At 37.1% G+C, this 27,904-nt stretch overlaps 1 protein-coding gene across 5 annotated transcripts in view; it reads right to left on the minus strand.

Moving 5' to 3' along the window:
- Window positions 1–27,904, minus strand: part of SAMSN1 (SAM domain, SH3 domain and nuclear localization signals 1) — a 107,690-nt gene that overhangs the window by 17,586 nt on the left and 62,200 nt on the right. For 4 of the 5 annotated variants that reach the window (XM_060770506.2, XM_060770507.2, XM_060770508.2 and 1 more), the window contains 3 exons: window positions 7,766–7,837; window positions 6,758–6,913; window positions 1,349–1,487 (listed from right to left, as the gene is read on the minus strand). In XM_060770506.2, coding sequence (XP_060626489.2) covers window positions 1,349–1,487; window positions 6,758–6,913; window positions 7,766–7,837 — 367 coding nt within the window. Of the gene's footprint in view, window positions 1–1,348; window positions 1,488–6,757; window positions 6,914–7,765; window positions 7,838–26,641; window positions 26,784–27,904 lie in introns of those variants that run through there. The other variant, XM_060770510.2, reaches the window with a different exon arrangement.

Genomic DNA, 27,904 nt, shown 5'->3' on the forward strand with positions numbered 1-27,904 from the left:
ATTTTTATATGTATTGACAATCAGGTTGAACATATCCTAGGACATACTTTTTATTGATGTAAAGGCAGAAAGAAAACATTTAGGCTACAATTATATCCATTTGCTAGATCATAACATTTTGCATCCTGAGTTAGAGCAGCAAATTATGGTCTCTTTGATGATACACAGTACTATAGACTGAGTGAGTTATTTTTTGGCATCTGAGGCATAAAATCTGCTGGCCATCTTTCTCCTCTGTTACTAGATAAGACTGTTTCTGTTTATTTCCTGTTTAGCTCAGTCTTGGCAATTGCTGACTAGAGATCTAGTCTACTGAATATAATAGAGACTAGAGAGCCTACTGAATACAATGAAAATTACTGTCGAGTAGGCACGGGATTGTGCTACTAACTTCTCCTTAGAATCATAGAGTTGGAAGAGACCACAAGGCACATCCTATCCAAACCATTGACAATATTGCCTTAGCCTCTCACTCTTATTTTATCTTTAGCACAGCTGTTTCCATGTTACCTTCCCATTTGCATGTATGATAGTAAGAATAGAAGATTGAGCTAAGCATAACCAAGTCTAATTTATTTATTTTTAAAATGATGGTAATAAAATATATCTTTCAAAAATTCCTTAAAATCAATTTTCACTAGAAAAAAACCATAATGAAATGTTTCAGATGAATGTATTGTTATGAAAACTGATGGCATTGATGATAGGAAATGTAGAAAGTATTCATATAAGCTTTTCCCCATCCCTAAACTTCACAGCCACACACTGTGTGTGTGTGTTTTGTCAGGATTACAGCTGCAGATAGAGTTAACCCAGGCTGATGAAAATTACCTCCTGCACCTGTTATCCAGTATTTTTTTTTAAAAAAAACTGACGCAATTCCTAATGATATATTTAGCATCATGTATAGCTTGACCCTTAGGGTACACTTCAACCCACTGCAAGCATGCTTAACTTGGTGTTGAATTGTGGCTATTAATTCCCTATTTCAATGTTGTAATGTTATAAAGCATTTCATTTTATAATTGCATGTGTCATACAATTTGATTTAAGACTCAAGAAATGTTCAACAACAGGAATTAAAACTACCTTTGAAAAATGCCCATCCAACCCCAACATAGTTGGCTCTGGAAGAGTTGGTAATCGTTTAGCATCAATTACTTTTCCTCGTGGCAAATGAGATCCCCTTCCCCAAGTGTTAAATGAATAAAGCGGTGATTAATTTGTTTATATGGCATATGAGCAATGTAGAAAAGAATTGAGAGAAGATTAGGTGAAAAAAAGTCATCCCCTTCCTAGACTTAGGATGCTTTCCAACCATTCAAAATATTTCTCAGCCTATGCTTACTTGATGAACTCTGTCCACTGTTAAGACTATAAAGGCTATCCATAGAATCACTAGTCTTCAGAGAGACCTTCTCTGTGTGTAACCCTCCACCAGGGTCACTGTCTCTGTTAGAACAAGAATATTCTTTTCCTTCTTCATCCTGAAAGGGAAAAAAGAAATGAAAAGGTCAGTTTCAATATTAAGGAAATAAAACCATTGAAGAAGAATCCTACTTCCCTAGGTAGCTTTCAGATCTTCTCCTAGGTGGAGGAAGTAAAATATTAAGGCTCTACTTACACACACACACTATAATCTGTCTGGAAGCTGGTTCAAGGCTGGGGTGTCTAGGAAACATTAACCTCCAATGCAACCTGAAATATGTATCCAACCTGAAACTGTGTGATAAAAAAACCTCAACAGAAATTCTGGATCAAGCAATAGGAAACACAAAGTTGATCACTGGAAGATGCATTTGGAGCACTTGTCAGGACAACACAAAAGCTCAGGAGTTCCAGATGGAACCCAGATGAACAGTTGGGAAGAAAGCTTTGCCCAGGTGAAAGAAAAACACCTTTTCCTAGGAATGCTTGCACAGAGATTATTTATTTACCTTATTTATATCCCACCTTTCTCTACCCCGAGGGGAACTCAAGGCGGCTTACAATTGCACCCCTACAGTTCCCATGGAAGTGCTAAATTGCTCTCTATTGCCAGGCTCATCTGCAAACAAACACTGTTTTCAAGAAGCCAATAAAAAATATTCTTGGCTTTGGATAGATCCAGATCATTGCAGCTGTGTGGACTCTGTGGGAGCTTGCAGCTATTTTTGGGATGGTTGTATAGGCACTACAAAGCAAATCAGATCACTTAAATCAGAGTAGATGGCTCTGTAGAAGCACCCTAAGAAGTTTGTTCCTTGGAGAGGGAAACCAATGGTCTGCTGTGGAACTATGGAAACCAGTCCATAACCACACTTTTCCTGTTCAAAATATGACAAAACAAAATACAAAGACAAAGTAGAATACAGTTGCCTGAAACTAGAGCAATCTTGCCATGGAAGATACAATTCTTAACAACTGGAGCAACAGTTCACTTCTCTCTGCCAATACTTTGCAGAACAGCTGTTAATTTTAGAATAGTTCTCTTTTCAGAATTCAAGTGAACAATAAATATACATGTGTGTGAAAGCTTTAATGATAAGCTTTCACATAATATAGCAGCAACTTTTTTTTTAAAAAAAAAGCTTTAATTCTTGCCCTCCATTAACTTTTTTTAAATGTTCCTAATAATTCTGGGCCCTGGAAACATTTTATTGTGGACAGTAATAGGCAAAAAAGGGGACAGGGGAACAAACTGCTCTTTGAATGGGGAACTGGATGCTTCTAAAGCTTTACAGAATGATACATCTTCTTCATGACCTGATGCACTTATAAGAGCAAATATATTTTTCCCAAAAAAGAGTAGGCATGGCAACAGCAAGCCCACTTGGTATGTGTCATTCTATGTCTCTACGCACGTTAAACAATTAAGCAATAATAGCTTTGACAAAAAAGAGGAACCCGAAGAAGCAATATCTTCCCAGTATTGCATTATACTACGGCTGCATCATAGGCATGCCAATTAAGAGATACTGCCTTCCTTGAAAGACTGCAATGAATTCAGGAGAATGCGAGGCTTTATTGATCTGGAAAAAGTTTAGCTCTGTTACATTTTGTCCTGCTTTATTCCAATAAGATCAAGGCAATCATTATAACCCTAGGTCAAGCAGAAGGAGAGAGACTGGCCTAGTGTGACTCCAGTGAGTTTCATGACTCAGTGATCACTTGAAGCTGGGCTTCCCATTTTAAATTTTCTAACCACTGTATTACTGCGACATTTTGATATTATGTACAAAGTTGCCCCACAAGTTATCAATCTTGCGTAATGGGATAAATTAATTAGATGACTGAGAAAATAGTGTCCTTTGCCTTAGTAGGGCTTTAGATGGACCAAACCTTGAAGCTCAAAAACCTGATTTAAACAGCTACCTGCAGGATGAATCTCCCAGTAAATTTCCCCAGGAAACCTCTTCTACAGAGTCTTACTGTCTGACATTTATTAGTAATTACTTTGGGCTAATTCACATGTGTTTGCATAGCTTTTGACATCACATTGCAAATTGACTCAGCAGTAAATGTGTGAACCGCCTTTGTCAAACTATATCACATCTTCTGGCGCTGATTCTTTTTGTTTTCCAGTTATTTGACCACCTTTAGGTTCTATAATTATACATTACATGGGGAAAGTGTGCATTCCGTCTATGTGAAACTTACCATTATCATTGGATACATTCTAGTTCATCTTTCAACCAACTTTTAATCTCTCCCTCCACACACCACCTCATTACAAATTACCATATTAAATATGAACTTCTGTAACTTAGTCTACACATGCAGCAGAATAAAGTGATGCCTTCTCAGGCTATAGATTCAAGATTTTTTAAAAGTTAAGAAACTACTTTGTAAAAATAGGCTAAGAAAATCACGAGTACATTTGGCTTAAAACTTTTTCTCTTATGGTGTAAATTAAAGATGATTTTTTGTGGACAAGCATTCAGAAATGCTATCTCATGTCTGCTGTCCCTACTGTAACTGTTTATGGCAGTGGTTCTCAACCTGTGGGTCCTCAGATGTTTTGGCCTTCAACTCCCAGAAATCCTAACAGCTGGTATACAGACTGGGAATTCTGGGAGTTGTAGGCCAGAACACCTGGGGGCCCACAGGTAGAGAACCATTGGTTTAAGGATTGCTATTCTACGCACGATCACCAGAGACTAATATGACTTTTCCCCAAGTAAACCTACATGGGACAATCACATTTAACCATTGAAAACTCTATTGCATGTAAAAAAATCTGTGTCCTAAAATTTTCAAGTTATCTTCTTTTAATACCTTTCTGTGGCTACATACTACATGTGGAATGAGATATCTGAATACACTGTTTACTTATAAAGGCAATTATGATATATTATTCTCTATTCCTTAAATAATAATCACTCGCATTGTTTGCTTTTTGAAGATTTCAGTGGCCTCACTGACATTTGCAGAAAGTATGCACAGTGACTCCATAATTCTTTTCTTTGGCAGTAATAGCTTTTTCAGTGCCTAACAATGTGTAAGTAAGTAGAATTGGGCTATTTTCTCTCCAACCTGCATTTCTTTGCTTTAATATATATTCAGCTGCTCTTTTGTTTCCCATTTCCTTGGGCTTTGAGATCCTCTTCTAATTCTTCAAAGCCCACTTTATACATTCTTCAAATTGTGCCACTTCACTTTTCTCAGCCTTACACTTTTGAGAGCATTAATTATTTTATAGTCACAATATAAATTACTGAACCATTTACTGAACATATCTTTAATCTGAAAGAGTTGCTTTTCTTACTATCTTTAATTTAGCCAACATTCGATTTGGAAAAGAACTCAGCTTCAGCTTAAATGTCTGTTTGTAAGGAGAAATCCTTCACTGAATATATGCTTTGAAATTCATGATTTTTATATTGGCTTTTACTTCTCTAGTAATGTAAACGTAAAGGTTTCCCCTTGACATTAAGTCTAGTCCTGTCTGACTCTGAGGGGTGGAGCTCATCTCCATTTCTAAGCCAAGGAGCCAGCATTGTCTGTAGATGCCTCCAAGATCATGTGGCCAGCATGACTGCATGGAGCACAGTTACCTTCCTACCAAAATAGTGCCTATTGATCTACTCACATCTGCACGTTTTCAAACTGCTAGTTTGGTGGAAGCTAGGCTTTACAGCAGGAGCTCACCCTGCTCCCTGAATTTGAACCACTGATCTTTCAGTCAGCAAGTTCAGCAGCTCAGTGGCTTAACCTGCTGTGCTACCAGGGGCTCGTTTTACCTCTCTAAAGGCAAGTAATAATATTACTGAGAAAGACAACAAAAATAGACAACATAATGAGACTTCTCAGATTTTCAGGTCTCAGTCATTTATACTGCCCCCCTCCTATTGCCCCTAATATTAAGAAGGGTTTGTTGAGCATATGCTATATGCAGTGTCATCACCACTGAGGACAACATAAACAGCCCCATAGATGCACATGTAAGAAGTGTGGGGAGTGTGAGAAAAGCTAGAATCAAGGTGACCACTTCTCTACTACTGTAATCTGCCCTCTGAGCTGACTCCATCCTCCTGCAGAGATCCATAGATATGTTTACTCTTATAATACAAAAAGGAATTAAAGTGGTGGTTTTGAGAACCGAAAAAGCATCAAGCAAGGAAAAATCCACATCTCCTCTTGTTCCCATCTCCACCATTGATTCCTGTTTGTTTATTTATTTATTATCTATTTACAGCATTTTTATCCTGTCTTTCTCAGCCCGAAGGCAATTCAAGGCACATATATAATGTGTAATTCTGCTCCATTTAATCACAATCAGCTATTGCACAGGGGTGGAAAGAATGTTTAAAAATACAGGGAGTCCCTGAGTTACAACATCTGACTCACAAGTTAAGAACAGGAGTGAGGTAACAGGAAGTGAGAGAAATCTACCCCTAGGAAGGAAAAATCATTCCTGAAAGAGGTATTATGGGGAAAAGGTTAATCCACTGAAGCTTTATCACCAATCCTTGTTTTCTCAACAAGTCACATTTTTCAAAATCCAATTATCACAGGGACAGAAAGTGAAGTGATTTTTGTTTTGAACAGGGGCACAGACAGCAAAACATATTCCACTTCCCAATGCTATCCAAAGCTTATATACACGCACACATACATACATTAGGGGTGTGGGAAATTATCGTTACTCCTCATAAGTCAAATGAAGTTATGGCCAACAATTTAAAAGGCCCTGCCATAAACTACATTTCCCAGAATGCAGTGCTCAGCATCAGATAGCCCAATGAGGCATGCAGCAGCCAGCTCTTTAGAGTGAGTCTAATAATAACAAATAAAATTATTGAATCTGCAAAGAGGACTAAAGTAACTGCTATGAATCTTACCTAGTTGTTTACAGAGGCAGCACAAGCATAACTCAAAAGAAACCAAAGAAACAGCTGATCCCCACTTCTCCATCAGGCATTACATAAAGAACAAGACTTAAAACAGATTCTAGTATTGAGATAAGTACTATCATATAATATGCAATTTTCTTTGAGCACACACCAGGTTTGAAGAGATTGAGGATTTACTGTAGGTAGCCTTCTACATTGTATTAATGTTAAAAATGCTTGGGAAACATGGTTCAACCTTTTGTTCGCAATGCCACTGTTTGCAATGTTGGTGATGTTTTGCTGATACAGTGACTGACACCATTTGGCTTTGTGTTATACAGCAGAGTATGAAGTAACATAATGCTTTGCAAAACAGAGTTCATATGCTGGAATTAAAACCATTCAAAACCTTAGGCAATCACAAATCTGAGTGCTGCACTTACCATATCTTCCGAAAGTGCCTTGATATATTTTTTCCCCATCTTTTTCTTCATGGTCATGGAAATGGCCCGCATTTTCTTCCCAAGGCTTCCTCCATTATGTGGTGTTTTGTTGTGTCCTGGTTCTCCACCATCACTTACAGTATCCACTTCACATGGCTATTTGAAATGAAAAGCATGTCAAAAACATTTCATAATGAATTAGCAGATTAAGAGTCTATGTGGAACAGTTCACTCATAGAAGTGGTTCAGATGGCCAGCTGCTGTTATCCCTCTCATACTGTAGATTGTCTGTGGCAAATGAATTATGGGAAAGCTCAACAAATACAGTTACTTATTCATCACCACCTTGCACAAAGGAGCATTGAAGCACCAAACCGCTGCTCTGTCTCCTCCATGTGATTAATCTATTCCTTGTTATGGACAGGCAAGTCCCATCAAGCATTACCAATTGCACAGTGTTCCCAGCACCAACCTTGTGTGATGGGTCTTACTGCTTTGTCAGTGTCTAATCATTAACGTAATGAGGATAAGATCTTGTTTCCCTCTCAAGCTGTGCAGAAAGTAAGGATACCTTCCCCTTCTGTGGTTCAACGAGCACCAGAAGATTCCATCATCTCTTTCTGGCTGGCTGTCAGGACAAGATTTGTGGATCCCTGTTCAACAGGAATCACCAGTTTCCATTTTGTCATGCCAATGCAAACTTCTAAAAGCATGATGCATTGATGTGCCATTATTGACATAGGCACTAGGTGAAAGGTTACTATGACAGTTACATCTCCCTAGGAATAGCAAGTAGTTTGAACAAAATAAACTGAGGGAACAATGCTGTTCTTTTACTTTTGGAAGGTATGAATATTCAAAATGAATAAAAAAATTAAGAGTTGTGCTCAACTCAACAGCTGTTCAATCAGTTGTAGAAAACTTCATTATGTTTTGCAGCGTGCTTTGGGCCTTTACAAAAGTTACAAAGATACAGCCTAAAAGAACTAGATTGTGCAATATACAAACCTCAGATGAATCATCTGGTTTCGATGTTGAGTGATGTCTGTGATGGTCAAACTTTCCAAAGCTACTTGCACGCTACAAAAAGAAAAGCAATGTTTACTCATAAAATATAAGCACCTCTTATTAGTTGCTTCAATTGAATGAAATATAATACAAAACCCATATCCCCATAATTCCTGAACTTACCATGTAAATGGGAAAATGTGGATAATAACAAATCCTATTGAAATGAACAGCCTCCGCAGAAGTTAGCATAGAGTCTCACTGGAGGAGCTAGGAAATGCTTCTTATTTATTTATTTATTTATTTATTTATTTGCTGCTTTTCCTCTCTTAAAAGCTCAAAATGACAGATAGTGCTAAAAACAATGCAATGCCTCACAACCTCTGACAATGCCTGCCACAGATGCAGGCAAAACATCAGGCGATAATCATTCTGGAACATGGCCATACAGCCCAAAAGACTTAAAACAACCTGGTGATTCCGGTCATGAAAGCCTTTGACAATACACTGCAATACAGTTTCTTCTTTCAAACATACTCATTGTTGGAATGGGGATAAATCAGACAAAGAGATCAATAGTGACTATCTTTCCTCTGCCACCAATTTGTTACGTCTAAGATCTATCCCAATCAGATCTATCCCAATCAAGAAGCCCCCCCCCTCAATTTTTTATGGTAGGACTGTTTTTATATATAGTTTTGTGTTGTGTTGTGTGTGTAAGGGAGGATCTCTTCATGTGAATGTGCGAAGCTATGGAAGGGACAAAGATTATGTCCTGGTAGAGGTAGTGGGTGGGCAAAACCAAATGCTATGCATGATAAACGTTTTGTATCAATGAATCCTGTAATCCTGGAATCTCAAGGGTTAGATTGTCTTATTGGTTGGTCCTCACAATGTATTATGCACAGTTGAAAATCAGTCTTAACATTCAAAATCAGATATTCCCAACCGTTGTGTGCATTCAAGTTCAACAATGATAATTCTAAGAATAATCATTCAATTTACATTAACTCTGCACTTCACAAAACAGCTTCCTTTGAAAATTTTTACTCTGGAAGCTGTTTCATCTTATTATGATCCTAACCATAAATCACAAATTTACTATCTATGTTAGGTTCTATTTCTCTGGCACGCCCTTAAAATGTAAAATGATCATTGCAACAGCAATAAAACAGTTTGCGGACAGCATAACATTAATATTTTGATGACTAGCAGACAATCACTTGCAGAAAAATCTTGATAGCTACACTTTGGTTTTGTGTGTTTATTTCATTTTATAGCCCATATTAATCTCTAAGGCACAGAAAAGGCTAGAAGTAAATCCTTATCTTACTAGTGAGTAAATCCAAAGTAATTCAGTGAGAGTGACTTCAAACTTCCACAGAATTAGCACTGTTATTTATCATCAGCATAATATTCAAAAAGGTTTGGGAAGTATAATTCCTGTTTGTAAAATACAACTTTGTTTGTTAGTTTATTTATTTAAATTAAGGGAATTGTCCAAGGCCACCCAATCGGTTTATGGCTGAAATAAGATTGAAGCCAAGATTTTCCTTTTTTACAAATTTGTAATCTAATTACTATGATACTTAGCTTTTCAGCCCACCTCTCTATAAACGAACTTATGGACTAACAAGGCATTTGAATGGACATTCATCTTTTTTAAAAATAATAAATTTTGTATTGATAATATAAGATTACATAGAAAGTGGGAGAACAATATATTTAAAATAAATGAGTGAGAAAAGAGAGAAGTAAGAAAAATAGAAAAAAGAATAGAAAAAAGTATACAAATGAAAATACATAAGAATAATAATAAAAAATGTTCTGTGATTTCCATCTACTCCTTGGTATTCAGTTTAGTCTTCATATTTTTAGCATTTTTATATTCCTTTACCATCCTGAGACTGATACTCAGGTATCTTGAAAAAGCCTTTCTTCTAATGTTTACTTCTCCTCTACTATATTCTTAATTTTAATTTTAATTGCTGAAAATAATCTTTTACTAGGTCCCAGTTTGTCTGTTTGTTTGGTTGGGTATTATCCAATATGTTAGTCATTCATCTTAAAAAGAGAGAGAGGGGAGAGGGAGGGGGGGAGAGGGAGCGCTATACTTTTTAATCTGTATGCCTAGAATTTGCATGTCCTAGGTGTTCTAAAAATGCTGGGAAAATTCGTGGGACATAGTAATAAAGACCATACCATGTTGTCTTATGAATTTATAGTTTTACATTAAACTTATAAACAAGCAATTCTATCTATGCATATGATAATTCAATCAAACTTTTCCTATGGATTTCAGTTGATCTACTTGAGTCATGAACAGTTGGTATCCATACTTGTTCTTTATTTTTCATTATCTCTTTTTTTCATTGGTTCACTAAACTATACAAAAGACAATGCGCTTATGGACTTGATATTTTTTTTCAATTCAGTAAGCCACCAGTATTACTGAAATGAGGCCACAGATATATTACTAATACCATATCAATAGAAATAGTTTAATCTGTTCCTCCCTACACTTAAACTAAAATCAATTTTCCCAAACTACAATTGGTCTGTAAAGAAAGCTTATATTGGTAAAAGATCCATAGGAAGCCCTTTCTGTATGCCATGGTCCCAATGTTACCTCACAAATGTAAAAAAATTGAAGTACAGCACACTAGTACTTACACGTTTTTAACATCGAGTCTGCTTTTGATATATAAGCTAATAGCTACAGATTAAACCCTTTGGCCTATACAGTTAACATTTTATTTAAAGATTTTCTTATATTAACTCTGTGAACAATATCCTGACAAGTGATAAAACACACAGCCCTGAGAATTATGGGTCTATCAAGCAGGATTAACACCTTTTGCTGACTTTTCATTCCTGCTGAACGTGCCCCACAGGCAGCACTGTGGGAAGATGGAAGACTGGGGAGGACAGAGAAATACCGCAGTTGCTCAACAGTTTTGGTTAAATGGGGAACAGGTTCGTGCCATGATACAAATTGAACATCCAGTGCTTTTCTGTAGCGCTCACAATGCCCACGATGAATTGCTATTATTGAAGGGCTAGTGTAATAGTGAGGCACTGAGGAGCAGAGGGGAAATAATGCTTATCGTTGCTGTTCTCATAAACAGTCAGAGCTCAGGGAAATCAGTTATTCCTTCAGAGCCTCACAACAATCTTATATCCTATCTAAACAGAGACCTTGGCTATTTTGTCATGTACCCTCATGTACCTCCATCCTTATTAAACATTAATAAGGATTGCAGGATAGTTTCCACTATTCCAGATAATGGGTTTTGTTTCAGAGGAAAGCATTAAGCAGGGCTACTTCAGCAATTCTCCATCCTAACGTTCCCCTCCCCCTGTTAAATAATCAATACAGCTGCCACCTTTTAAAGTGCATTCAACCCCAGACAACAGGATAGGAAAACAGATGTGGGGGGGGGGGGTCACTCTTTCTTGCATGCATATTACCCACCACATTAGTTGCAGCATGTTTCTGCTTGGGGAAGCCATTGGTCTAATGCACAAGCCTTATTTCCAGTTTTAGGAAAGCTTTTAGAGCAAATGCAAGTCTCTTGGAAGAGAATGGGCCATTGATTTTGACACTGCTATTCAGAATCCCATAAAACTAAGTGATTCCTTTTGGCAGAATGGCTACATTAAGCAAATTAACCTCCCCAAACACAAAATGTGCTGCAGAGGGGGAAGGCTTGCTTGTGCCCATTAGGAAGCAGCAAGACCTTAGAGGGCCAAAACATTCCCTTTAATCCCTAGGTCTTTCTGATTGGATGATTTGTTGGGGCAGGAGAGGAGCTGGAGGGAGTTACTTTGTGCTCAATGTATTGTACTAGGCAATTTGTATAGAAGCAGCATTTTGATTATAGACTAGTATCAAAAAGCTGTTCCAGAATTTGTTTCAGTTCTCCCTTCTATTTCCATAATGCTGTATGTATAGATAAACATTTAGAAACAAATACTGTATAGTTATACCTTGACATACGCGTTTAATTTCTTCTATGACCAAACTCATAACTCAATTTGCTTGTATGTCAAGACAAATTTCTTCATGAATTGAAATGCTTTTAATCTATTCCAGAGCTTGGTCACAGAACAATTAAACCCATTTTCCAAGGCCCTGCGTGGTTCAGGGGCTTCAGCCAGTCCTTCCTTCCTTCCTTCCTTCCTCCCTCCCTGAGTGGCTCCCTTGGCTACCTTTTGGCTTCCCTGCCACTGTCCATCCTTCAGAGGCAGAGACGGAGAGAAAGGCCTCCAGTCACCTGTGCCATGGCCCCTTCCTCCCTCCCTCCCTCCCTCCCTCCCTCCCTCCCTCCCTTCCTTTCTCTCTCCATCCCTCCCTGTTCCTTCTCTACCTGTGGGCTTAGTCTGCCTTTGAGGCTTTCTCTTCTCACCTAAAGCTCATTCGTTGGCCTTGCATCACCTGCTCCTGGCACAAGCGATGGTGGAGTCCCTTGGTGGGAGGATGAAGCTGTTGACACTCTGGCTGTTCTCTCTCTGCCTCAGTCTCCTGGCATGGCCACCATCTTGGAAGAGGATTGTAAGGCCCCTCCCTCTCTCTCTCCTTTCCTTTCTCCCTCCCTTGCTGCCTCTTCCCTCTCTCCCTGTGAGCTTGACCTGTCTTTGAGGCTGTCTCATACTCTTCTTGCCACTATGGAGGCTCCCCTCAAGCTCTCTCGCTCGCCTTGCATTGCCTGCTCCTGACACAAGTGATGGGAGAGCTCCTTGGTGGGAGGATGGAGCTGTTGACACTTCTCTCTCCTCCTCAGTCTCCTGGAATGGCCACCATCTTGGAAGGGGCTCATAATTTACATCTCACTCTCATGTTGAATCCAAAAATAGGGCAAGCAATGGCTTGAAACTCAAAAAGCTTGAAACTTGGACGTTTGTAAATCAAGATTCTACTCTACTTTAAGCCCATTTGATGTATCTTCTTTGAAAAGCACCATTTCGTAAAGCATTGCATGAGGATGCTCTTAAATAGAGGCAGGTCCTTTAACAGTCCTTCAAGCAGAGCACTGTCTTCTACAAAAGATATATAATAGATTTCAATCCTAGTCCCAACCAATGCCTTTTATTGATTTTTTTTTTTGGAATTTACTTTACTTTGGATTTACCAGTTTTGCACTGATTCTGTATTTTCTGTTTTAGTTGAGACTAGCAAATAGATTGAGGTTTCTAGACAATAAAAAGGAACAGATATTTGGCAAAGTGATAATAAATTTGAAAAGAAAATTGAATGAAATTGATAAAAATCTCCTAAACCCAGATGGGACAATTAAGGATTGAGAGACAATAAAGGATAAATGTGGTCAGTGTAACTGGCTTCTTTGGAACAGATTGAAACAAAGAATCATGAAGTGGAGGAAAAAGGAAGGCCTAGAAACAGATTTTGATCAAATTTTAAAGTGGAAATTAGAAAAGGAGAAAGGTCTGATGGGGTTCATATACAAGAAATTAGTTGGAATTCAATATAATTTGAAACAAACATTGGTAGAGATATGTAAATAGGATCTAGATAACAATGATTCAGACACTGAACACTGGATCAATTCAATCGAAAATATCAAGTATATAATGACTAGAGAAACACAAAGGAAAATACTGACTAAATGGTACAGAACCCCAATTAAACTAGTGCACATAACTAAAACAACCACAAAATTATGTTGGCATAGATGTGGAAAAATTGGCTCCTATATACATATGTGGTGGGAATGTGACAGAGTACAAGATTTTTATAATAAAGTTAAGAAGGAAATGGAAGAATTAATAGGGCATAAATTGGTTTTGAATAAAAAAGAATTTTTCACACAAAAATTAGACAAAAATGAAAACATCAAAGCTTGGGAGAACAAGCAACAGTGGCCTTGGGGTGGAAAGACCACAGAATATATATCATGCTGAATCAAGAAGACCTGGGTTGATAGATAAAGTCAAAGGAAAAGAAAGATATAAAGAGCTGAACCATTCTCTTTCCACGATTGTTCAATTAAAATAATATTTGAATGAAGACAAGTACTGGGAGTGGGGGGAGGGGAAGAGGGGTGTAAAATTGATAGACACAAGTGGGAGATAAAGGTGGAATAGGTAAGGATAAGAAAACTATGAACACAATATCTGATATGTATTTGGAAATGGTGATGGATTGTGATATTATTCTACCTGTGTCGTCAATAAAAACACATATTAAAAAAAAGCTTAACTGAAATGAATGGGACCTATATGAGACCTATGCTTATTTAGATTGTACCTCTGACAAATATTCATTGCAAAAGAAAAATGGCTCTCAGCTCTCTTCAGTGTAAAGTTTTGTATACTATCAAATCAAAGGTAAAGCAGGTAGGAGATTGTGTTGGCCTTTTGAAGGGAGGAGGGGGGGAGGAGGAGGAATGGCTTTTATTTCTGCCAAGTGCAATCTTACCCCCAAATGTTCATAACCTGTTTCATCATCATAAGGGCTCCTTTAGAACTAAGCTAGCATGTTAACTGTTTCAATATGTTAGTTAATTGTTCACATCTTGATTCATTGTGCACACCTTACACATGCCTTCGTTGCCTTGCAAAACTGTCTGGCTCCAGTACACCAGACATTCACTGCAAGAAACATTTCATCCAATAAAGCAGACTCTTTCTATTTTATTGAATGTGTCTAGGTTGTGGGGGAGGGAGGTCAAATGATACGGAGGGCGTAATCATATGCTCATTCCCCAGGGTCTGAATCCAGTGGCATTTACTTTGAGTAAAAGGACTAAGCAGTGGTTTCTATGTCAGTGGTGTGGTGAACCTATTTTGGGCTTTATTCTGGACTGTAAAGGAGCTAACCAAGGTGCTGAATTTTGCACCCCAGAATAGATTTAAGACCTTGGGTAGCTCTTTGAAAGGCTTGATTCACAACACCACTGAGATATAATCTCCCCAGCCTAGCCCATTGTCGGAAGGCATTGTGAGCACATACAGTTGGAACTGGCACAGCACCAATTCAATTTGGGATTATTGTTTACATTCTACTTAAGGGATTAAATATACAAGACAAATATTTCCTCCCAGAAAGAATGGGAAAGGGATGACATAAACTTCAACATTTGTTTTCAAAATGCAATTATTATTAATTGCCAAACAGTCATGAGTCTAAAACAAATGCTTGTGGAAAGCTTCCATGTTTGACCCATCCTGGCATCAAAACCTGCTCCAGAGAGTTTTCCAACCCTTCCGATTAGTCATTTTAATTAGTAATTTTAAGATAGGAGAAAATAGAAAACTTGGAGATAATGAAGCTGGAGGAAATAGAAGGAAAAAGCAAGAGGGGCCGACCAAGGGCAAGATGGGTGGATGTTATCCTGAAGTGACTGGCTTGACCTTGAAGGAGCTGGGAGTGGTGATGGCCAACAGGGAGTTCTGATGTGGACTGGTTCATGAGGTCACGAAGAGTCAGAAGCAACTGAATGAATAAACAACAAACAACAACAAAGGCTGGATAATATTGCTGCATACTGTACCTCTTAGTGTGACTGCAATTATTTTTTAAAAATATATTTATGTCAGCCCTCGTGGTATAGTGGTTTAGTGTTGGACTATAGCTCTGGAGAAGAGGGTTTGAATTCCTGCTCAGCCATGGAAACCCACTGGCTAACCTTGGACAAACTGAGAAGCTGATAAACTTCCTTTGAACAAATCTTGCCAAGAAAATCACATGGCAGGCTTGTCTCAAGGTCATTTTTCAGAAATGACATGGAGGCACAAAACAAAAATACTTGGTTTTAATTAGCCCTTAAATCCTGTTCTAGACATCAGTGTATTTTTTTAAAAAAATAACTAACGGAGAATAAATTTGGAATATTCCTAATAAATATACAAAGTGGTGCTATCTTTTTGAGACAATTTGTTTTATTGTCTTCATACCCTTTGTACATAGACCCTGGCTTAGCCATCCATTTAAGAAGTCATGAAAGCTTGCAAAACTAAGCCTACTTCAGTGCCAACATGTTATAGATTTTACCAGTTCACGCCCCCCCCCCCCCACCATATGAAAGAGCTGTAGATAGCAGTTCTAAACCTCTGAAAGATGCCAGTTCTTTTCTTTTTCTTTTCTTTTTTTTTTTTGGGGGGGGGGGGAATATCTATTATAAGCTATTTCATGATTAAGGGTTATTGAGATCCAGAGTTGGATCTTCATATTCATGTATCTGCATGGATTCTATGCAGATACATGAATATGAACTCTACCACCAACTTAGTTTTGAGACTTTCTGAGAAATGCTGCCTTTAGGTAATGATAGCTGCCAAATGACCCAGAAGGAAAAGGTGTATCAGGCCATTATGTTCCATTAAATTCTACGCTGGCTTCATTAAAAGATCATGGCAAAAATCAACGTGAGAAAAACTTGTTGTCTAGTCTGAATCCATTGATCAGAGTTTCCATTAAATTAATGGTGAAAACTACATCCTTGACTTCTTCAACAGCGTGATCAAGTGCTTTACTTCCTTGTTATCAATGATAACACACTGTTATGAATCACAATGCCAAACAATTTTTATGGTCATGAGAATTAGAGCAAATATGTTCTAGGAGATAAAGTTTGTATTAAATAAAGGTCTTAACCTAATCCATTATATCTAACTTTCTTCTTAATCCTGTTTAGTGGATGGAGATAAACAAACGATTCAACACCATTGTTATGTTTTACTGTCTCCATGGAGCAACGCCCTTGACCATAAGCAATGACCAACAGTACACTAATTCTTAGGAAGATTTTTTAAAAAGTGTGTAGAGAGGAAGGAGGGATTTTACTACTTTTAAATGAGTGTTTGATGCATCATTTTGGTTTACCTGATTAATGTGCACAGCAAACTCAGCCATGAGGGTTGTAATGTTTCTGCAAGCTTCCCTAAAGCAAAGCTCAGCCATTAATTCAATGGCACATGTCAGCTCAGCAGAACAAGGTCACTCTTCTCCTTCAAGGGGAACCTTTTTAGAAATAATAAAACTGACAGAAAGTTCTGTTTTGCATGCTTTATATCACCTGGGGTTGGGTGCTGCAGTGAATACAGCAGGGCTTATAAACAACCTCATCCCCATACAGCCTCAAACCCACACTAGAGTTTGGGAACTTACACCTTAAAGGGTTGTGTGTGTGTCAGCAATAGTTTTATGCAGCACAAACTTGCCATACATAATCCTAAATGAGTAAAAAGGAAGAGATTGTTTCTCAGGAACTTTGGAGGAGAAATTTTGTGAGCCTAACGAATATAAATGCTGATACTTCAGGTCACCTACCCCAGGCTAGTGCTTAGGAAGAAAAATGTCTAGTGAATGACTTTGTGTAGAGGATTCCACCATAGCTTCATGCCTTGAGAATGTATTCCAAATATGTTTGCATCACTCTGCCACTAATTCACTTATACTCCCAACTGTAAATCAATACCAGGAGTTTTAAAATGTAAAGTAAACACATAGTTGATCAATTTGTTTGTAGTTCTTTTTGCACTGAGGTTTGGAAATAAGCAGGGAGAGAGCAAAGTGACTGTCTGACAAATGATCAAAACTGAAGCATCCTTACAGAAATAAAGAAAAATAACATCAAAACATAACCAGACACTTAATACTGAAGAATATCTTAAGTGGAAACAACATCAGGTGGGCATTCATTTTACAGGCACACCTGAACTGAATTGAAGCAGAATTATATAGGCTGAAATTATATAGGCTAAAATAAGAACATCCAATTTGAATAGGGGAAATTCTGTACTTTTTTCACAGTGGAAATTATTTTATATCAAAGTACAACGTTTTGCATATATATCAAAATTTAGAGATGCACAAATAGAAGGGTTTCCTCATTTTGCCTCTGGCTTTCCCTTTTCAGGTGTCAGTGGTCTACTGCAAATGCAGTGGCAAAATCTTGCAAGCAATGTCCATTTTAGGTAGCACATCTGTACAAATGCCTGGCTGTGTGAAGAAGTATAGTGCAGTCTTAATTTACAAATTGCCAAAATGTAAGGAGTTAGGATTAGATATAAACCTCTTCTGATAGATAATCTGCTAACAGATGTCTGCCAGTTGAACCACTTACAAAGATCTGCTTACAGAAGAGCCAAAAAGGTGACGGAGAAGAACCAGGGCAAGACAGGAGTTATACCAGATCCAAAATCATTGAGACATAGCCATGGTACCATCAGAAAATTAGGCCACACAAAGTTGGGTAGTGCTATGCAATTTTCAGCACCTTTAAACATGAAAGCATAGTTCCATCTGTTCTAGTGTTTGGCTCAGCTGTTCCTTGACCAACTAAATGAAAAATCTTATTCTCAAGGATATGGATGAACCAGCTTCAGGGATATACCTTAAACATGGTGAGATTGAACTGAAACCAACGTTTTTGATTGTGTTTCCTTGATACCAATTAACTTTTTTGTCCAAAGGGGAATTCTTTGATCTGAAAAGTCAGATCTCTCTCATGTCCAGTACAGAAATCTTTATATATGCACTTACTAGATGTATCCCTCCTTCCCAATATTATGACCATGACATTTTTCTTATCACAGGTGGTTCACTAGGGCACAATAAAGGATGATGGAGTCAATTTTGTGGGAAACTAGGCCACTAAGTGTAATTAGAATAGTGGTTGAGAAAATTCAATTCATTTATCAGATACCAAACATGTATTTCAGACAACATGTGCTTACCAAGGATTGTTAAGGGTGACCAAAACAGCATCCTAATACATTTGGTCGGATCCATAATAATACTATACTGTGTAATTTTAATATTTCTGTTTACATCTAATGTTTTTAGGTTCTAAGTTATTGATTGTATTGCTTTTTATTGTTAGTTGGTTTGAGTCTCTTTTAGAGAGATAAAGTAGGGTAAAGATCATAATCATCCACGCTCAGATCATTACAACCCATGTTAATAAATAATTGTGATATCCACGGGGACATGCTGAAATGACACATTCATATTGCCACAATTTACTAATATGGAACATAATCATCTGGGGTTTTTTCCCTATCTACGGTGGATCCTGGAACTGTACTACTGAATTCTTACATAAAAAGACAATATAAGATTTCAAATGACAGGGCTATTTGCAGCTTAAATTAAGAAGTCACAGCATCCTGTTTCGTTGCATTATTTTAACTCCATTATTGCACAAGATAATAAAAAGAATTAATTTCATATACTTTCAGGACATTAAAATGGTATGTTTAATTGATTTCTGTTCCTTGCATCTTTATTCTAATGTTCATGGAATTGTAAAACAACTGAAGTCTCCTTCATGAAAATATCTCAAAGATCAGCAAAAACTGTACAACTTTCCTTTTGCTTTGATATCTTTGCATTAGGCATGCGCATTTCCATAGCTGAATCCTAAATATTTAGAGTTCTACATGTGACGCTTATATTTCTATAATGGAGGCAAATCTGGATAAAGGATTAATATAACAGATAGCTGATATTAAACATAATTGAGACTATATTGTGTCCATTTTTAGAATAACAGGATACACATCCAACAAATAAATACTCAATAAGGAACAATACATCTTTAACTAGGGGATAATTTGTGGCACAAGAGCCCACTCAACTATGATTCTTTCACAGAGCAAACAACCAAAAATAATTAAAATTCATATAATCCTTCAAAGCCTATCATACCTAACAAGCTTTTAAAATTTTGAACTAATTCATAATTACAGATTGTATATTTATTTCCCATCGATCACTAATATTTAGAGCAGATGGAGAATAAGTAAAACAGAACTACATTGGTCAATGTTTCAAGATGTTGCAGTGTTTGCAAGCAACCATATATTATGCTGGGAAATTGGGGAATTGACAGTGCAAAATAATCAATATAGATCATCTGTAGATCAGAACAAAGTCTCTGAAAGTCCCAGGTTTTGCTCCTGCACAAAACAATATTATTCTGCAGATCTACATGACATCTTTCCACTTCAAAGTTTTTCTACAGAACGTCTGCCATTATTAAGGACTTTTCATAAAGGTATTCTAAAATTCAATAAATAAATTAAAAAACTGAAATCCAAAATTAATTTTAAATAAGGGATAGTCAACCTGTACTGCATGTTGATACCTTAACAATACATTCTGAATAATAATTCAAAAGGGCTTAATGGAAATTGGAGAAAGTCAATTTCTGAAAACTTGCCTGAATTTAACACACTAACAGTTGGAAAGGGACTGCGAAGAACACAGGAGAGGGAAGAATGAAGAAAAACAGGTATATTTCAAGAAAGAGTTTGAATCCAAAATTATGAATATGAAGAAAAAATCAAAACAAAAAGGAACTGGAAAGTCTCCATACTTTCGGATGCTATTTATCCATATTATAGTGTGTGTATGTGATAGGGGTATTTGAGTGTTTATGCTTTGTTGTCTATTTTTTTAAAAAAATGTGGTTAGTAGATTAGAATCATATGATATGGTTTACTGGCAGATTTTTATCACTATACAAAAAGGAGCTTTAACCACATCCTTTGTTTTTCCTCCTGCCTTGCAACTTTTTAAATGTTAGTTTTCTTATAAACACTCGCCACTAATATTTAGCTGAAAAAACAATATCCAAAATACCCCTACATTTTAAAAATCTAACTTTAAATAGATCAGATGAATCATAACACATTTGATGTTTACAGTTACAAGGAAACATGAAATAAAATTGACTCTAAAGATATATTCACTTTCTCTAATGTTTTAACTTGAGTGAAGTTTTTCTTTAAAATATTCACAATTTATTATAAGAAACATTAAATATCACAACCTCTTAAATTACATTTAAGATTTTGGAAGTGAAGGGAGGGGGCAGAATATTAAAATACTGTATATAAATACAAACTTTATATTAATAAGAGCAAGGGAAATGTGAATGAAAATAATTTCATGGGGAAAGTTGATATAGTCAAAAGCACTAACACATTATTAATGAGAATATAAGGTATTAAGTTCATTTCCAAACACAGGCAGTCACCGAGTTACAAACAACTAATTTACAAATGACTCATAGTTAAGAATGAAAGGAAGTGAGAGGAAAGAAAATTCACTTCGGAAAGCGTTATCATGGGGGAAAGGTGTCTCAACTGAAGCTTTATCACCAATCCTTCTTTCCACAACCAGCCAATTATTTTTTTAAAAAATGTAATTATCACAGGGACAGAAAGTGAAGTGAAATCTTTTGAACAGAGTCACTGACAGGGAAACAAACACCACAAGGGTTTTAAACTTTCCCTGTGCTTCCCAAGACTTTTATATATCTGGAGTTACACTTAAAAATGTACCTGTTCTGACTTACATACAATTTCAATTTAAGAACAAACTTACAGAACCCATCTTGTTCATAAACTGAGGACTGCCTGTACATGGGAACAACCAAATGACACAAATCCAATTGTTAGTCCTAGAATGAATCTGCATAAATAAAATAAACTTAGTAAGTCAACTTACTAAGTTTATTTTATTTATGCAGATTCCAAGTTCTGTTGTCATATCTAACAACTGGGATTTGGCTAGTTTTAGCAGTTTCCAACCTTAGCATTTGTGTAGAAATGCAAGAAACTCAGTAGCAGTGTTGGCTGCAGAAACAGATCACACAAACACATGTGGCAAAGACACAATTGTTAGCTCTGACCTAGTTTAATTTAGCCCTGCAGGAAACAAGAAAACCTTATCTGTAATGACACCTACAGTTCTTTTTTTCATTTGACATACAAAGACATGTTTCCAGAGAATTATACATGCAAATCTCCATCTGATAAAGCTCACAGGTATTTTCCACACAAATCATCACAGCCAGATGTTGTCTGTTTGGGGTGGATTTGCAGAAGCTGCAAATGCCCTGACAGTTGCTTTCTTGAAAACGTCTGCTGAGGATCTTTCATTACAGATCTATGTGCCATCTTTGCCTCTAAGCATACATTTACCCAGTTGGAAGTTGGAAGAACACAGTTCATCATCAGCTCATCACCCCTAATTATTGTTAAAAAAAATGCAAATAGGGAAAATGTGTCTGCAAAATAAATAAAGTACAAAAGCAAGTTGTTGTGATACTCAAGAGTATCATGTTAATTAAAGACACTTTCTTCCTTAATGAATCCAACATTTTTTTATTTTAAAGCTGATCCTCTGAAATGCCTTTGAAATTGAAGTAACATTGTGAAATAAGAGACTGGACAACAAAATATGGAACAAAGGGTCATTTACTGACCTCGTTAAAGTGCAATTGAGACAATAAAAACTAACCTGGAGGGAGCAACAAAGAAATAGGTTATGATGGAGGCCAGGTGTCACACAATGACTACCCCTTCTTCCTCGTCTTGGTGAACACCTGACCCCAGCGGCAATCCACGTAATGGCTTGCTGGCCCAGATGGTTATTACTGGAAGGCCCTTCCAGGGGAACTCCCTCCCAGGCTCCAGAACTCTTATAGAGAGAACACTCCACCAGCCTCAAGGGGAAATCCCCAAATGCCCCCAAGCTCCAAAACTTGTCGGGGCCACCCCATATATAGGGTGCCAAGATGACCACCAACAATGTTCTTCCTCCCACTTCCTGCCACTGGAAACTTAAATAGTAATGCCACTCGAACAAATTCCTTCTTCCAATGACATAATTTGGGTTAGGCCAAAAAAAAATCCCTCCCTTTAGGGGAGGGAAAAAATCCTATCCAGCCGAGGGTGGGTGGGCCGGTCACTGGATAAGGAACTGAAGCAGGAGGGAGGGGCCAGCTGCTTAATCTTCTATCCAGGCACCTCTGACTTGCTGAGACTGATGTAAAACACCAGTTAATACTGGTCTCTGCACAGGGGCTTCAATTCCTTGCCCCCAGTCAAATCCTTTGGCTGCTGGCAAGGCTAATGTTAGAAAATTATACTGAGACTTAATATTCATTAACTGTATACCTCCTTCACAGTGGACATCCTGGCCTTCTAAACGTGCCCCTGAAATTCTAATAATATTGAGTGTTGGTTATGACAGGAACATTGTATGCTGTAATACAGAGGACCTATTGCATAAAATTAAAAAGAAACCGTCTGTTCCATAGGAATTTCAATTCTATACATTTATAACAGATCACATTACTAGTTTAAAATTCATGTTATGCCCTTGTCCAACAGTACATGTTCATGATACAATACACTCTTTCCCTGGCCAAAAACACTATACTTCTTCAAACTAGAAACCACATCCTTCAATGACAGCTAAAATAATATCCAACACTCTAGATATGTAGTGTATGCAGATATAGGAATGTTGGTGGGAAAGGGTTAATGCATTTACTTAAGAATTAATATACTAAAAATAATGAAATTGCAGTTGCATTTAAAGAGGAGAAATACATTAGGTTTATTTTCAATTGGTACTTAAATGCAAGTTAATTAAATTGAACTTAACTGCATCAAACCTTTAAAGAATAAAACTGAAAAATACAGTCCATGATTTTTCTACATTCAGTCTCTGTCTAGAGAAGAAACAGGGGCATAAATTTGAAGGTTGAAGAGGTTCTTCACCACTCAGCAAAAATCCTCCCCCCTGCCTCCTCCCCCTTTCTAATTTCAATTATTTTAATCCCCCTTTCTTTAATGATTCCCAGGAAAAGTCTTGGGCTTCAGGACTTCAAAATCGAGTTTCCTAGAACAGTTGAAGAGCCCCAATTTCAGAACACATTGAGATACCACTTGAGTACAAGGAAGACTACCCTCATTTCCAACTTGCCCGTGCCTAAATAATTGAATTGAATAATGTCATCAATGACTTGTTGCTGAATTCCCATGTAAGTCAACCATTTAAGTTCAAAGTAAATTTAATGGGTGCCTCTTTTAAAATCAAGAGAGCAAAAGCTGTGCACGAAGAAGAACACAAACTGGACAATGCTGTAAAACTTTGCTTTTTCCTAAGTCTACAGTGAAGGGTAAGGTTCAAACTACTTGTGTATTCAGCCATACACAATATAGTGCCATTAGAGATTAGACAAGTCAGAAAAGAAGTCGGATGTCAAACTTTAAAATAAAACACTTGTTATAAAGGTATATGTTTGTGTGTGTTATATGCAACAATGAGAAAAAAAGAGAAATCTGTAGATTAGAGTGCCCTGAGAATAAATTATCTGTTATATTCATGCATATAGTGTAGTCTACTGTTCTGAATTTTTTTTAAAAAATGTAACTTTACACACAGAGACAGACACAGAATAGTTATATCTATACCTTACAGAACTGAAACAACTGTAAGTTCCTATTCAATTATTATAGAAATAACTTAAATACACTCATTGTTGCTTTCTTAATGTTGCTTTCTTAAGAGTCTGGCTAGTGAAGAAGACATGCAAGGAGCTTAGTTGTGAAATTGTACCAGTGCCTTTGCAACTATAGAAGTATTCTTTAAACATTTCTCAACCATATGGTAAATTTGCCAACTGTGTTGCTTTGAGGAAGCAAGTTGCAAAATTCAGCATGTGACAAATAGAGGATTAGTTTTAGTTCGGGTTTTTTTTTTCCATTCCTGATGTCAAAAACCTAATTGGTATTATAGGTTTATGTAATCACCTAATTTTTCTTTTGGATTTGACATGTATATGGATGGAATGTATATGAGTTAGCATGGTATAGTTGTTTGGATGTTGGACTACAACTCTGGAGACCTCAGTTTAAATCCCACTCAACCATGGAAATTCTCTTGGGCAAATCATGCTCTCTCAGTCTCAGAGATGGGCAATGACAAGCCCCTTGTGAACAAATGTTGCCCAGAAAAAAATGGCCCAGTGTTGCTATAACTTGGAGACAATTTGAAGGCATACAAATAACATCAAAACTGATGTAAAAATAGTGTGAGACCATTAAAACCATGAAGAGAGAAACTTGGTACTAGTTAGCATACACCAGAATATCTTAGGATTTTTCCATCCCCAAAATGACAGACAAATATTTGACTACATTCATTGGGCCTAACCTAACTTAGGTTACCTTATAAATGAAAACAAAACATGTACATTGGTAATTTGTATAAAAGGAACCACCTTCTTTCGCCATTTTGCTCCTGACACATAAAAAGACTGGGATAAAACTTCTTTGAAGTAAATCTAGTGAATGTTCACAATGGGCGATTTTTTGTCCCAAGCAATATAAAAAGGCTCCATGCTCTTTTTGGTGGATCATGAGACAGTGAAACAGTAAGATGGTGCCATTCAAGTAAAGGGAGGAAAGTTGTTAGAATTCAGCAGAGTTAGGAAATATCCCAAGTATACATATTGTTTTATCTGAATTTATTTTATATTTATTCTGACTTGTGTCTTCTATGTGGTTGAACAGCATTATACCTGGTTCTGGACAAAGTACTGCTTGGACATGGGGCATTTTTATACAGTGGAATTCTCATGGAGATTAGAAATACTCCATAAACCATACAATGCAAGTCTGTCCCTATTCTGGCATTTGTTTATTTTTTTGTGCTGGTCATCGACCATAATAAACAAACATAAATATTCAATGCAAGTCTTTTTATCATAATATATGAAGGTTGAAAGCCAGTGATACAAAGCCATATGAGAAACAGAATCTACCAGCAAAGATATACCAATAAAAACTGCTTGCCAATTCAGATTTAAGATATCCATAATCTAGTTATGTTAAGAAAACAAAAAAAAAAACTCACAGTATTATTTCTCGGGGGGAAACCTACTTTCCAGATTCTTACAAATGTTTCTTTTAAAATATGTAGAAACATTACTGAGTTTATAGACAAATAATCAGGTAATGGCCTGACTGATCTTGGGAAGTAAACAGAGTCGGTCTTAATTAGTATTTGGAAAGGAGGCCATCAACAAATGCCAGGTGATGGAGGGTATATTACAGAGGAAAGAAATGAGAAGACCACCTCAAAGCAGGCCCGTAGCCAGGATTTCGATTCCGGGGGGGGGGGGGGGTGAGTTTGTTCCGGGGGGGGGGGGCTGAGTCTGAGTGAAAGAGGGTCTACCCTAGCAAACCTTTTGTATCGTTACCCCAATACCCCCATGCATATGGGATATATTGAATATGGTGATCAGATCACGATATGAATAAATATAACAGTTTAAATAATGCACCAGTAAGGCCTTTTCACGAACCACAATGAGAATTTCGGGGGGGGGGGGGTGTGAAGCCCCTCAACCCCCCCCCCCCCCCGGCTACATGCCTGCCTCAGAGGATCCCTTGCCTAACAAAGCCCTATGAAATTCATGAGATCTCTATAAATTGAGAGATGACTTGAAGACACACACAAACACACAAGCTAGATCTGCTGTAATTGCAATGCTCCTGGATAAATTATAGCTAATTTACACAAACTATCCTAACATAGGTTATTTAATTTCTTTGCACAGCCATTTTCTTGCAACCCAAATTTTTGTGGAAAATATTTAACCATATCTTCTATTACTATAGGTATTGAGTTAAGCCAATCAGAATACACATATCTCTGTGAATTATAGGGTATGATTATAGGGATTAAGGAGATGGAATTTCCTTAAACTGCACCTGGAAATTGCTTAGGATAGCATGTTGAAAACTGTTTTAAGAACACATTTTTTCCTGCTGAATATGGGTAGAGGACAGCTCTGCATTGGGGGCAATAATGTTTACACAGGGCTTTACATTTTAATACAAAAGGCTGTTTGTGAAAAATTACTGCCATAGAGAGTTTCAGCAATTAGCATATCAAGTGGTCCTCAGTTCTAATAAACTAAGTCAAGTGGGCTGAAAAAGTTAATCCTATAAATTTGTTGCTGAATAGCCTAGATTGCTTTTAAACAACAAGATTTTGCTGCTTATTCGTCTTAAAAGTAATTTTAAAATGTTAACTTTTCTTACCTTTGGTTTTTGTGATTTTTCCTTCTCCGAAGCATTGGAGGGTTTTCGTTTCAGCATATTGTAATTCAGAATACTTTAGAACTAGCCTTACAAGACAGAATTTTTCAGTTTTTCTCAGCCAACATGTAACAGTAAATGATACACAGAGCTCACATCAGCAAACTAAAACTTCCTTATTCTGCTAAGGATGTGACTTCACTATCTCTCTGCTAAATCTCACTGAAATATACAGAGGAAGGAAGACGTAAAGAAAAGAGAAAAAACTGGCCCAAAAAAAGAAAAGAAAGGAAGCTCTGGGTATAACTCATCAAGCACTACTTTAATTTTCTCCTTTACATTTATTTCAAGGTAGCTTTCAAAGAAACAGTGCTGAGATTGTATCATTCCAATGCCTAAAAAATGAATTAGCTACAAGCCCATTTCAGAGCCAAACTCAAGTGTTGGTTTGAACATTTAAAAGCCTTACCCAAAACAGGATTTTATTTATCATTATTCAAGGACCTTCCTCAAGTTACTCAAACAAAGAAGAGAACCTTTTTTGGGCTGTCATCAGATTTGTGGAACACCCTCTTCAGAGAGGTTGATATAGGACCTCATCAGACACATATGTTTACTGCACTTTCCCCTGTCTCTCCCATACTTCTTCCTGCATTCTGCTGCTTGGAGTAAGGTAATACCCAACTCCTGAAAACAGTCTTTGGGCTATGTTTCCATGTGACTAGGAAGTAGAGTTCCGCAGAGTTCCACTAGAAGTGCCCCCATGTCGATTGATGGCCTCTGTGAGACTTTGTGAGGTTCCTCTTCCTAAGCCCAAAGATCGTCTGATGAGATCACAAGTCTAGATTTTATATCAGATATTGTTTTGTTCATGTTTCATTTTTCTAAAGGGGTCTCAATTCAAGATGAGAACACCCTACTTCTTGGTCATGAACTGAGACAAAGGACAGTAAAATTTAAACTCTATTAGCTGCAGTAAAGTAACTTCTCATGGGATCCAGGCTATTTCCAGTTTCTGTGTAGTCATGGTTCTTAGGCAGAAAAGCTTGAATTTTTAGAAAAGTCTGTGTAGTGCTGCATCTGGTAAAGCTTTAATGTAAAACTTGCCAATTATAGTCTAAATGAAAAAGTTTTACATTTATAGAAAGTAGAAACCAAAAGAATTAAATTCTACTCTTGAGCTTCCTCTTCTTTAAGATTTCCCTGTTGCAGCTAAATAAGTCTTTTCAAATCCAGGAAGCACATTCAGGGGTAGCCATACCGGCA

The sequence above is a fragment of the Anolis sagrei genome, chromosome 3 (genome assembly GCF_037176765.1).
Source record: "Anolis sagrei isolate rAnoSag1 chromosome 3, rAnoSag1.mat, whole genome shotgun sequence".
In the NCBI taxonomy this organism is placed as follows: domain Eukaryota; kingdom Metazoa; phylum Chordata; class Lepidosauria; order Squamata; family Dactyloidae; genus Anolis; species Anolis sagrei.